The sequence below is a fragment of the Bemisia tabaci genome, chromosome 3 (assembly GCF_918797505.1).
Source record: "Bemisia tabaci chromosome 3, PGI_BMITA_v3".
Taxonomy (NCBI): domain Eukaryota; kingdom Metazoa; phylum Arthropoda; class Insecta; order Hemiptera; family Aleyrodidae; genus Bemisia; species Bemisia tabaci.
In genome coordinates, this window is record NC_092795.1 from 31,451,801 (window position 1) to 31,465,195 (window position 13,395).

Genomic DNA, 13,395 nt, shown 5'->3' on the forward strand with positions numbered 1-13,395 from the left:
TGCAATCGAGGGAAATAAGCTCCTTTTCGCGTGGAACCATCGATATTGGAGTTCCTTTACGGCAGGCGTGACATACAACTAATTGACCACGAGTGTAAGCATGTTGCAGCTTCGCCGGATTGAAGGAGCGTCAAACTGCGAGGATGTCTTGACCGCCCTGCCAACTCTGACGGGTGCGACGAACGCTGAAATCGCTGCGATACCTAGACGATATGTGATTATTTATGACTCCCATCTAATTTTCACCATCAAAAACAAAAATAACTATCCTAATAACTAAGATTTAGAATCAGGGACCATGGTTCTTTTTTCGGTAAAAAAAGAAAAGAAAAATAGCTCAAAGAACACAAAAAATCCATCTGGTATGGGCTGATAATCCGCAAGTTGAGATATATTTTTCATATTTAGTGAAGTTCATGAAACATTTCACGTAAAATTTCACGATTTTATCACACGGACGGGGCTGGGAGGACAAGGCACATAAATGCGCAGTTTTTGCTATTTTGAGAAATACATGCGCATACATGCAATTCAAAATTACGTGGCGCCTTAAGGCAGAAAGAAAGTTTGAACTCACATTCTGATGCTTAATAATTGGATGTTACTGATAAAATTTTCACAAAATAAATTTTAGATATAACCACAGACTAAAAACTGGACTTATGAACTTATACTTCTCCAAACCCCTCTAATACATTTCTCTCTAATTTCAGCATAAAATACTGATGATGAAACTTTTAAACAATAGATCTCAGTTACTGATGAACTTGAAATACTTCAGCTGGTCTGGTAGAACAGTTGCACAAACTGTGTACCAAGTAAATTGTATTTTAAAAAATTGGAGGATAAGCCACCCTTTCAATGTAGTTTATGAATTTTGGATTTTTGCAGTTAGTCCATGGGAAGGTAATTCAGAGCCGGCTCTGTGGCTGCAAGTTCTTCCTAATTTAAGCAAAAAATTACATGTTATTTGGAGTCCTGGTAGCGATGTCTATTCAAGTTAGCCTTTAGAAAACAAAAAAATTGTTAACATGCATGAGTTAGGAAAACTCTGCTTTCTTCTTGTTTCAGTAATATCTACGTGAAATACATGATAAAAAAAGTTTTATGAAGAAAATTGGCATCAAAATTTTTAAAATTCTGAAAGCCACTCAAATTGATGCTGAAAACAATATTAACTGCAGAGAATGCAAGAATCATTAGTTGTATTTTGTTCGGAGGCAGCACTCGCAACATGTTGGGAAAACAAGCAACAATCGCATTTTGTTCGAAGTTGTTTTGTGTTGTAGGGGGCGGGGCTAATTTTTGTGCTCAAAATTTGGGAGCCCCTACACTCTACAGCAACATTGTTGTACAACAACTGCAATGTGCGCAGAGACGAGTCGTTTTTATGTTGTTGCCCAAGACAACGATGCTTTCTAACCTAAAATTGGAATTTGCTTCCTCATCGGTTGTTCAGAATCAAACAAAAGAAACCAAAAAAAAAAAAAAAAAAACAGAAACAATTAGTTCTTTCGAACAAAATACGACTATTTTTGATATTCATGGAAATAGTGACATTAAAACTTGTAAAAGGTGGCATTTTTTTAATTCAAATTAGAATGAGAAGGGTTTTCTGACTTGGATATTTGAACAGTTTTATTATGAAGTTTTCTCTGTGAAATTTAGAAGTTCCTTGAGCCTTGTCTCCACGGGACGTTTTCATGGGATTTGTAGGAATATTAGCAATCAATTCTACTAAAAATTTACACAAATTTGAGTGGCGATTCCCTTTTTTAAGAAACAGATTTCTTTATACTAGAATATATCTACCATTTATGTCAGGTTTCTGGTTTTAAAGCAAAAGAAGAACAAAGTATGATACTTTTGGCCGATGTCATATTTATTACGTAAAACTTAAAAACATAACATTTCTAAAAGTAATATACAAACTAAAATACATGTTGATTTCATTTGTCGATAAGTATGTACAAAAATATTTTTTATTCACAATAAAAAAGTAAAAAATAAAAATAAAAAAGAAATAAGCTTACAACAACTAAACAAGAAGAAAATATAAAATTTACAGAAACAATTACTTAATCAACTAACCCCAAGACGCAAGAGTGAAGGACGAAATGAAGAGGATCCGCATAAATTGAGTTAAAGCTCTCCTCGACAATGTTCCGTGAAAAAATACTAAAAATCAATTCTTCCAACTTGGGCTTAATCAATTACAATTCGATCCTAAGAAAGATAGAGAAGGAAGGAAGGAAGAAAGAAATAATCATAGTTCATTGCACTTAACAGATTAAAAGGCTGAAATTACACAGATTTGAACACAGGCTCCGAGTCCAAGCATGTGAAGCTTTTTCGATTAAAGATATGACGCTATAATGGTCACTAAAACAATTGAGACATTTGAAAAACAATAACTTAATCATGAGAGTTATGATGCTCTGCCTTGGAATAGATCTTTAACTTATTTGAGCCTGCTTGACGCCCCCTTAAGGCCGTTCATTGAAGTCCAGCATGATTGAGAAACAGGAGACGTATACAGTATGTACATCTGATCCTCTTACTATAAGGAGAAGCAACTCAAAAAATTGTTCCTACACATTAGTAAGGAGACAAATTTTGATAGGATGGACTGATGCTAATTCCACTATCGAACTGGAGAAGAAAGACCTAATTTCATTCAACTTTTATCATTTGACTTTAAGAGATTATCGTAAAATGGTCGTACTGTTGATAATTCACAAAAAGATGCTGACAAATTCATCCTTTCCTTGAAAAATGATTAATACGAAAAAACTTCAAGACACAAACGATATTCATTACCAGTCAAGCGGCGCAACTAAATTAGACAGAATAATTTTCTAATTGGGCCATTGGAAAAAGTATCTGACAGCTCTAAGCTAAACTGTTCAAACTGAGTTGAGAATTTGCTACAGCTCTTCATTATGTTTCATTAAGAGTTTACATGCATTTTCTAAACAATACGGAGGGTAAGAATGGAAATAATGCAATATCATTTACAGCGTCGAAAAAAGTAGCTTGAAGTAATCCGGAACAACCTTAAACATCAAGGAGGTGAGCTAATATGCCACAAGTCTACTCATATTTTCTAATTTACACAACTTTCTCTCGTAAATGGGGATTTGATACACTTTTCCCAATAATTTGAGGGCAAAAATTTTGAAAAACCTTCCTTCCACTTACAAAAAAAAAATAAATAAATAAATAAAAAATAATAAAAAAAAAATAATAAACGAAGAAAATAAAAATAAAAAAATAAAAGAAAGTAAATACAAAAATAAAAGGAACAAGGAACAGACAACTTTAAAAAAAGAAAAAATTTCCTTAGTAGATATCCAGCTATGGCATCAGCAGACTTAAGTAAAAATTACCTTTTTCCGTAAAGGTTGATGCAGTTTGAAAACATTCTTTTTGATATGTATGTTTATCGTATTTAATGACTAATATAGTGTTAAAGCTTAAATTCTGACAAAAGAGACTACAGAGATGCTAAAAGGTATATTTAGGTACACAAGGAATGATGCATTTTAGAGTTTAACACATTAACACGATACGTAAAAAAAAATTGATATGTTTGAGACTGAAACGTTTTTGTGAAATATCATTTAAATACATAGGTAAACGAGACAGCAGCAAAAAATTTGAAATAAATGAAAATGGAAGAATAAAATTATGCAGTCTATCTGCCCCAGATGTGTGCGATAGCTAGTTGAATAAAATACGTATGAAAATCCTTATAAAAAATGTTTTAGCTCCCAGTCATCATAATCTACTTAGAACAAAAAATATGGAATTTACTAGTGTATGTTCCTTACTTGATAAACTGGTTTTTTTTTTCTTTTAAGATCATTTATTTGTGCTTTTCTCTTTAGTGACTACAGAATTAGATTCAAAGGAATGCGGAGTCTGGTGTGCCACTAATCAGTACAGCTAAGATACAAAAAGTTCAAAAACTACCTTCATAAGTCAATGTAAAGGGGTGGGCTAGGGACATTTCTGAATAGCACCTTGTTCCATCTACTTCACTAAAACCTAGCTCTGATCTCACTGGACAGAATAATTCGCCCAACTATCCTCTATCAGCTTATTTCCTCCCGTAATAAAGCTAACGGTACTCAAGAGGAAGACCTCCATGATTCATATTGCAGTCTCCTACTTAGTTTCATTGTTTTGGAATCACGACCACGGCAAAATTTTAATAAGGAAATGCTTCAATAGATTCACGCATAAGGCCTGCGATTCTTTCTTCAAAACAGGTATCACATTGAAAAAATTATTTTCTGAAAAACTGGAGCAGACAATGTAAAGCTATGAAGTAGTTTGATCCAAGCGGATTAATTAAGTCGAAAAACCTCTTTAGCTCCTCATAACCTTCAGGCAATGTAAATTCGATTTCTCTCATTCGAGGGTCATGAAGAGACACGACACATTTTTCGTTTTCTTACCATAAATTCATGACTATCCTTCATCCAGTAAATTATGAGATATATTAACTGGGGTTACCAATGGAGGCCTTCATGTCATGACAGCTGATTAAGTATTTTATCAAAGTAAACTTATTTGATACAGTTTGGTTCTTCTATTCACTAAATGCAACTTGACGATCTCATGGAGCTCTTAAGGTTGATGAGCCTTTGATAGAAACCTTGGGCATTCATATGAAAACATGCAAGTCATTAGGTAATTCAAACGGACTCTTAACGATGCCAACCGTTTGGCAATGGATGATAGGCAATTGGGATCCCAAGTTCACTGCAACATTGTACTTATTTTCTTGAGGGTATCTTGATAATTTCTTTAAATATATAAAAAAAGGGGAGAAAAAACAGTATGGGCTCAATCCCAAAACCCTCGAATGATTGAAATAGCATCATAACACTTTGTACGTACCTTTTCTATAAAATTACAATAACGCGCTTCTGATGACAATGATGGCTACGTAAATACAACAAACTGCAGTCTAACTACTCTCTAACATTTAAAGAGGCTTGGATAATAACTTACTGTATTACTTGTAAAGATATTCCTTATTTCTAAGGCTTCAATGACACAAAAGACACGTAGTAACAAATACAGTAAAATATAATACGAAAATAGAAATTCAACAAATTCAAATGTAGCTTTTAAAATTAATAAAGCTTGAGGTTATCTTTTTTCTTTTCAATTCTTTCCGTCATGAACTTCAAATATGTCTATAGTGTAATTCTTTGATTTTATTGCTTCATTTTGCGGTGAGCTTACACAGCTCGAATTGCTTGATCACAATCGAGCTCAAGGTTACCCTTAAATTTGCAAGCAGAAAGAATAGTTCACACTCAAAGTTGTTTTTTTACTCAATTTTTTAGTGTGTAATAGAGCATTGTGAACAATTTCAAAACCTGATCATTCAATCAATTTATTCCCAGCAGACATTTAGGCGAAAATGCCGTTGGTTATTTACTTCAACAAATTTGATAAAAATAAAATTGTTTCATTTATATACAATCAAACAAATATAACCTTTCTTAGAAAAAAGTACTCAAAATTAAATATGTTAGAGCAAAAATTTCATTTTTAAGTATCGAATTATTAGAGAAAAGAATAATGCAAGAGAACAAATGCGTTCAGAACAGAAAAAGCGATAAGTGGCTAGGAAAAATGTAGGAGGTGATTTATAAGCAAACTATTACTTCTGAAAAATTTGAGATAATAATTCTTAGAAATAGTCTGTTTTATTCTATTCTTGCAGAATTGATGAACGATCATCCATTCTGCTCTAAAGGGAGAGACAAAGTTAATCCTTCTATTATTCTAATTATTATAGCTTTTTCCGTACATACGAGGAATGATTACCATTGGGTTATAGACGTTTTATCCTCTTCTTGACCTTGCTGCAACTGTTCATTTAAAAGTAGAACAGAACAAAAAAATTCTACCAAAAATGATTTATGACAGCTTTTGGGGGATTTGATATACCGAATCAAGAATTCTGATCCGTGATAGCTAATATGGCTCATTAAAAATATTTCTTACAATGCGAGCTTTAAGCACTTGGGAAACATCTAAGTACGTACAAATGAGGGCTACAAAAGCACATAATTTAGGAACCTTATTTAAATTTTAAGTACAACAAAGTTCAGGGATGCAACTGTATCCGTACCATTAGCACTTAACACTCGTTTTACCTTAACCAAAAGAGAGAGCTAGCGATCAAAATGCAAATGCTGTGACTGATTTAACTTCCTAGGTTAATGCGAGTTCCAAGAATGCTTGTTTCAGCAACTAGACGTTTGCAGAGTGATTTGAAACAGGAATATCTAATGACTACTGCCTGGCTAATAAATTGTTGTTCCCCAGACAAAGGAATATCTCCGTTTCAAAGTTGCAGAATTCACTTTCACTATCCTTTCCCTCACACAAAAATGACAGAACAGTGGCTGCCCGAAATTTTGCTTTCTTAAATGAACCTGTGAAATTTTCGGTAAAAATTGTTGAATAGTTTCTGAGTATAGGAAATTTGGCAACGTTGAAATGGAGTTATGTTCTTTTGTCAGGTAAGGAACAGTACAAAGCATATTGTTGTTGTGTGGTTTTTAACTTTAGAAAGAACAAGTGAATATCAAATATTTTTTTGATTACAACATAAACTGATAGGATTTGAGTTCTTTAGCTGATGATTACGGGTAAGGTTAAAAAAAGCTTTGTGCTCATTTTCTAGGAAATGATGGAGAATTTGCAGGTGTCCAAAATTTTATGAATTTCATGTTTAAGTGGGAGCTACTAGGGGAACTGAGCAAAAGGATATACTTGGTTTCTAAACTGAACAATTATTGAAGGAAATACGAAGAAATGATCTAATCTGCGGAGATGCATGTGTTTAAATGGGCAGTGCTGCCTAATGACGTCACAAGCACTCACAAAACGGTAAATATTCTAATTTTTAAATCTGTTCCTCTACAATTTTCTAGGTCAGAAGACAATTATAAAATATACCTCAGATGAGGCAATAAAAATTATTTGTGCAAATTCTCCATTTTTGAACCATGCTTATCAGGACATTCAAAAAATATTTCATGAGAGGAGCGTAAAACTTAATGAGAAAGTATTACATAGTAAAAACTGACGTTTTTATTCAGTTTTATGAAATGTTTTGAAAGCTAAAAACCTTTAACGTCACAGATTAATTCTAATAGAGAGCGATAAGAGTAGCGTATGATGATTGAATGAGCGCAAGCAAGCGCTCACAAAAAGAAGCCAAGTATGCAACGATGGAACCAAGACCTGAGACAAAATGGGAATTTAGCACTTTAAGATGTTTCTATGAACTTTCAGTTCTTCCGATTAGATTCTTAACCTGAAGGAACAATAATTACTTTGCTATTGACAATTTTTTTAAACTAACTGATGAAAATGTGAGTCTCCACACTTTCCTCCAGAAAATATAAGTTCACGTTAATCAATAATGTAAAATCACAATGTTTTGCAATTAATAAATACACTCTTCTGTCTGGTCATGCTACCATTGCAATAGCAATGAGTCAAGATTCAGGCGGAGTTTACCAGAGACGAACAAAGTCACATTTGAAAAATAAAAGTTAAGAGTGATATTGATCTGGACTAGTAAATTGCTTTTACTTGCAAAAATCTTACAACAAAGCCAAAAGGGATTCCAGTCATTTATTATGAAGGAAAACTCTAGACTCCTGTTTCTTCACTTTTCTACATGCGATTTAGTTCCTTCCTGTTCAACTAAGTTTATTAATTAGGAAAACAAAAGAAGGGGAGAGAACCATTTTGATAGGAAATGCTAACTCTCTCTTTGTGAAAGAGCTTTGACGTCATCACCCAGACACAAAAAAGCAGTCTGTTAAAATGTCAAACATACCTATTGGAAAATATTTAAGGAAAAAAAATGTCCCCGATTAGTACGATTTCTAATTCACATCAAACCTATCTAGTTGCTGGCAAAATACTAAGAAATGAAAATAATAATTTAGGATAAAACTTTTCCTAGTTTTGTACCTAATTTCTAGAATCATCATATTGTTCTCACCACCGAGGATCCAAGATGATACATCCAGTGCTAAGAATAAAAGGAATTGCAAAAATGCATATCTCGGTAAGGGTACTTTAAAATCTTTGCTTCTGTTTTTTTTTAAAAAGAAGACCGCACTAACATCACGACCTGAAATTTTTAAAGAATATTTTTCACATTGAGAAGCAAGATCACCAAAGTATTCAAGAAAAATTATAATATTTTCCCATGTAGAAAATAAAGTATGATGGGAGGTCTTCAACGCCAAAAACGGAGATACGCATTTCTGCAGCTTCACCATCAATTCGCTGTAGTAAAAGTAAAAATCAAGGTTGCCACATGGTAAGGGGGCGATTGTATGTATGGGCTAGAGCCACAAGATTTTTGAGGATAAAACTTCAAAAATAATGTTATGGGTAAGACAATTGCAGGTAGAGCCACCAGTCTTTCTTATTATTTAATATTATTTTCAACTAAAGCTCCAACTCTAATCATTCTGGTATGGATTATACGACATCTAATTGAAATCATATTAGCAGTAAAGCAAAAATAAGAATAATAATCGAGCAATACAAACAAATCTATTCAAAACATGATCACAGACAGAACGTTTAAAAACAATTTTAAACACAATGATTTACAAGGAAAAAACCTAAGCCGCAACAGCAAAAATCGTACCAGGGTATTCTAGAAAAACTCAGAACGAAGCGACCCAAGGTGTCTGATTTTGAGAAATGAATCTATGACATTGGAGCAATTTTCTGGCCAAAATGACAAATTCCGAGTGACGGGCTACCAAAATATGCATTGTAAGTAGAAGCAATATCTACGATCTATTTTCAAAGATGCCTCACATTTTCAACTTTCTTTTTATCGTTGCCATTTTCTTAAATCGTTGTCCTAATATGAAAATCAAGTCCAGAAAATAAAAAATACACAAGTCAAAACGCTTCAGAAGAGCGAGTTCTGTGATACTAGTCTCACCACATATCATCATCATCTCCCGCTTACAGAAACATATCTTATCGGTGCTGTTTCAGGATTTTATAAATTTGTGTGATTTTTATACAAGTGATTAAAAATTCACAAGCTTAAAAAAATGGTGAATTCATTCTAGTGCAAACGTAATGACTGAAAGACAATAGGATAAAAAATCCTGGCATTTTTGAAAATGCTTTTTAAAAAAAAAAATGATTGAGTTTTTTTAGGAGTTACATGAACAGGACAAAAAGCGGTTAGCTGTAAAACAAGGCATCTTTTTATTTTATTTTTTTTTTCATCCAGAATAACCGACTCTTATTTCCATTAAGTGCTACAGCCAAGAAAAAATTGTGATGATTGACTGTTTTTCATCTTCTAAATTTACAACCTTGCGTCGATACAATATTTCAGATCCATGTTCTAACTTTTTGATTTGCTACTTCATTAACCCAAAGCCACACCTAAATTTAGACAATAATTAGAAGTGACCTGGTAAGTAATGTTACCTTTCAACAAATTAAAGTTTTCAAAAGTTCTCTCTCAGACTATTTGCTGGGCCCGAATGTTGCAAAACAATGTCATTAACCTAAAACATCTTTCTAAAATACGATATTTTATTGTAAGTTACAATATTTTTTAAAGTATGGTGTTGAAAATACTTGCTACTAATTTAATTAACATAAAGCATTAGAATTGAGCAAGACCTCTCGCTGAGCCACACATAGTGGAAGCGTCAGATCAATTTGCGACATTGATTTCTAATCGCTGGAAAAGCTGAAACGGGTAGGAAAGGAGTAAACTTGAGGGCAAAATTTTAGAGAAATGATGAAGATGTTAAAAGGGGACTCGACAGAGAAGTCGATCGTAGTAATGGCTGAATCAAGCATGATTGTTAAAATAAATGCATTTTGTTTTTGATTTTAGTCAAGGAATCAAATAAAACTACTTCAAAAACTTGAAAGACCTCCAATCATGCCAAAGAAAAAAGAAAAGAAAAAAAAACTGTGTTCAGACATACTACAACGCCCGTCAAAATAATTTATATTCATCAACATTTGATAAAACTTCGAACTTGCAAAAACGAATTAGAAATATAACATAATTTGTATGATATATACAAACAGAATGAACTAAACAAAGTCCCGATGACGAATGCATGAGGAAATAAGTACCTTTAAGTTGAATATCGTATTAAGTACACGGTTGATAACAGCACAAATTCAAGCTAAAAGGAGACCGATCTACAGATGCGCTTCGAACACCTTTATAGAACTAATGTTGGATGTCGGACTACTCGTTATGAATGGATTTGTGTTTTGTCTGGGGAGGGGTCGAGGCAACATTGGGCTGCTAGATACGAATGGATTTGTGCTTTTCACAGGGACAGGATGCTGTGACGTCATATTTAGCGATACGTCAGTCGAAGGCCGCTCGATTTTTGGAGCTTCTGAAAAAGAAAATTATCACGTAATGAAGAAAACTATCTCCAAAGGTACAGAGTCAAAAATCAACATAAGGAGTGAATGGAATAAAAGGATAACACATACACTAATAATAAATTCAGCGCCAATTAAATTTATAAATTATTTGAAAAATTTCCTACAGCCTTGAGCAATCAGCTTTTAAAACTGAACTATTTATGTGCTAACATAGAGAAAAGCAGGGCTGAAAAGTGAATTTCTCGGCATTTGTACACATGCCATTAAAATGTTGCAAAGTCCTACTGGTAATCAAGGAGATCTTTTGTTTCCTCACAAACGGACAGACGAATAATATAATAACCTTCAATTAAAAGGAGAGTTTGCTCTGCAAACTTCTGATTTCAAGTTTTACTTAGCAGGCACAAAACAGATTAGAAACGATGCATTTCCAAGTCTGTGATTTTTCCTCCCTCTAGAGATTTGGAGCCTCACTTGCTAGAGAAGAAAAATATGGGAATGATGAGAAAAGGCGAACCTGGTAACACGGACGTAATTGCAGGATTTGATACTGTTTCCATCACAGGAGGGTTGGAGAAAATGTCATCTAGTAAAGCAGTCGAAGAATTTTTCTGCAAAAAAATGAAAAAAGGAAAAAGGTGAGTCATAAAAAAATTAAGATGGAGAATGTTTCCTTATTACCACTGTCAACAACATTGACTTTGAATGACATAACAGAGTGTTAACAGAAAAGAAAAATGTAGGGGGGAAAATATTGAGGCGACTTATTTTGGTACGAGGTCATGAGCTGCAACAGTCATCTAAAATATTGACTAAACGTGTGATTAAAATAAAACCGTATTTTCTTCTTGATCTCTTCAACATGCCAACCTTGTTCAAACTGTACAAAATTTCTGACTATATAAGTGCAATAAAACTTTAAGATCAGATTATGAAGTTCAGTGAATTTGTCTACGTTGGGAATTAATATGCTTTTTCCCAAGAACAACCGTTCTTTGGGATTATGGTGCTGATATCAATTATTGATAAACTTCAATGCAAACATGGTTAAAAATTTTAAGTCCAACCGATTTGGTCTCTCTCAGATACCAAGTTGAGTCACAAATGAGTGTATTTTCTCCAATTATGAAAGAATATAGGATGATACATACATGATATAGGAGGATAGAAACAGCTTGAAAAAAAAATAATAATAAGTAATGAAATAAATAATACCTGATTGTTGTTGTTCAGAGAGAGATCATCTTTGTTTGTCAACAGGGATAAACCAAAACTTAGCTGCTGACACATTGCACTAACAGAATCACTTTGAGGTGAAGATTCGGGAATAGGACTCACTGTTAACATAGAAACGCAAGAGAGTTTTTAAATGAGATCATTTTTTAATTCAAATGTAAATTAAAATTAAATTAAAAATGAATGAACTGAATTTCAAATTTTATCTTTTTACTTTTAACAAATCATAGATAGACATTACAAGTCACAGCTTTTAAGGCTTCCATACATACAGGTAAGTCATCAGAAATCTTGTTTTGAAACGTTTCTTTCTTTGAAATCGTTTCAGTCCCTTGATTTTTTACGTACAAAATAAAGTTTTGTCAGAGTTTTTTGCAAATTTTTCTTCTACCTGAGCAGCTTTCCCTCTGCGACAAAAGCCATGAATTTGATTTGATCACAGTTTTTCCACATTGCAACTTGTGGCAGGGTTGAAGGAATTTTTGACTGAAATGAAAGGACCCTACAACAAAACGGCCAAATCGGCCTAAACACGGAATCGTACGACTTTCTCAGGGATGATAGAGGGTCTTCCCGGACACTCAAAACTGGTCATATTTTTTGCCTAACCCCCAGGGAAAAGGGGGAGGAGGGGGTCAAAGTCAAAACCTTTAAATTAGCATAACTTCTCAACGGTTTGTTGTAGAAAGATGATCTTGGTGTCAAAATTTCCAGAAAAATGAGAGCTTTCAAAATATATGTATGAAATTAATTAAATTTTAAAATTTGACCCACTTTTGGGGCATTTTACAAGGTCCCCCTTCCGTAAATTTTCGTTTTTTGAGATTTTCGGTTGTTCGGTTCGCACGGATTAAGACAAAAACAATTTCAAATGAAAGTAGAGCGTTTAAGCTTTAAAACAAGCCCAAGATGCTCGTGGGGAAACGATTAGAAGCGGAGTTATGAGTCTTCAAAGTTGACGCGGCGCGCGGGAACCTTGTATGTTCCGAGTCTCAAGGTCACCTGCGCGCCCCGGATTGCCTGCAGGTTGCAAGTTTTTGTGTTTTTATGCTTCTGTAGGTCATTTTTAATGTAAATCATTCAATGAAGATAGAATAATCAGAATTTTTTTAATTTTACACAACGGGCCTCGGGCGAGGTACACCTCATTAACGTCAAAAAATTTTAACTGCGTTTCAAGTAGCCCCCTCAAGAATAACTAAGACTTGTTTTGAAGCTCAAAGCTCGTCTGCTTCTACGAGAAACTATTTGGCTTTACCATGTGAGTTCCGTCAAGCGCTGTAGCTTATAGCTCAATTAAAAAAATTTAAAATTAGGGGTACCCCAAAATTTGGCATCAATGGGTTATAATTTCTAAATGGTTCAGTTCTGTATGGAGCATATGTATATTTGAACCGAGGGTCCATGGTTTCCTCTAAATTATAAGAGCAGAATCGTCATCGTCAGCAAATGTTTAATGAGGTATAATAGACATAATGGTTGATACTCTAAGCCCCCTCTCGCTCCTCCCGTAGAATTAAAAAATTTCGATTATTCTATCTTCATTGAATGATTTACATTAAAAATGACCTACAGAAGCATAAAAACACAAAAACTTGCAACCTGCAGGCAATCCGGGGCGCGCAGGTGACCTTGAGACTCGGAACATACAAGGTTCCCGCGCGCCGCGTCAACTTTGAAGACTCATAACTCCGCTTCCAATCGTTT

At 33.9% G+C, this 13,395-nt stretch overlaps 1 protein-coding gene across 4 annotated transcripts in view; it reads right to left on the reverse strand.

The window, feature by feature from the left end:
• Positions 1-1,861: 1,861 nt before the first annotated feature.
• numb (NUMB endocytic adaptor protein) overlaps positions 1,862-13,395 on the reverse strand; it is a 104,786-nt gene continuing 93,252 nt past the window's right edge. For all 4 annotated transcript variants that reach the window (XM_019061239.2, XM_072298162.1, XM_072298163.1 and 1 more), the window contains 3 exons: positions 11,668-11,789; positions 10,970-11,063; positions 1,862-10,460 (listed from right to left, as the gene is read on the reverse strand). In XM_019061239.2, the coding sequence (XP_018916784.2) occupies positions 10,255-10,460; positions 10,970-11,063; positions 11,668-11,789 (422 nt within the window). In that variant the 3' untranslated portion in view covers positions 1,862-10,254. The remainder of the gene's footprint in view (positions 10,461-10,969; positions 11,064-11,667; positions 11,790-13,395) is intronic.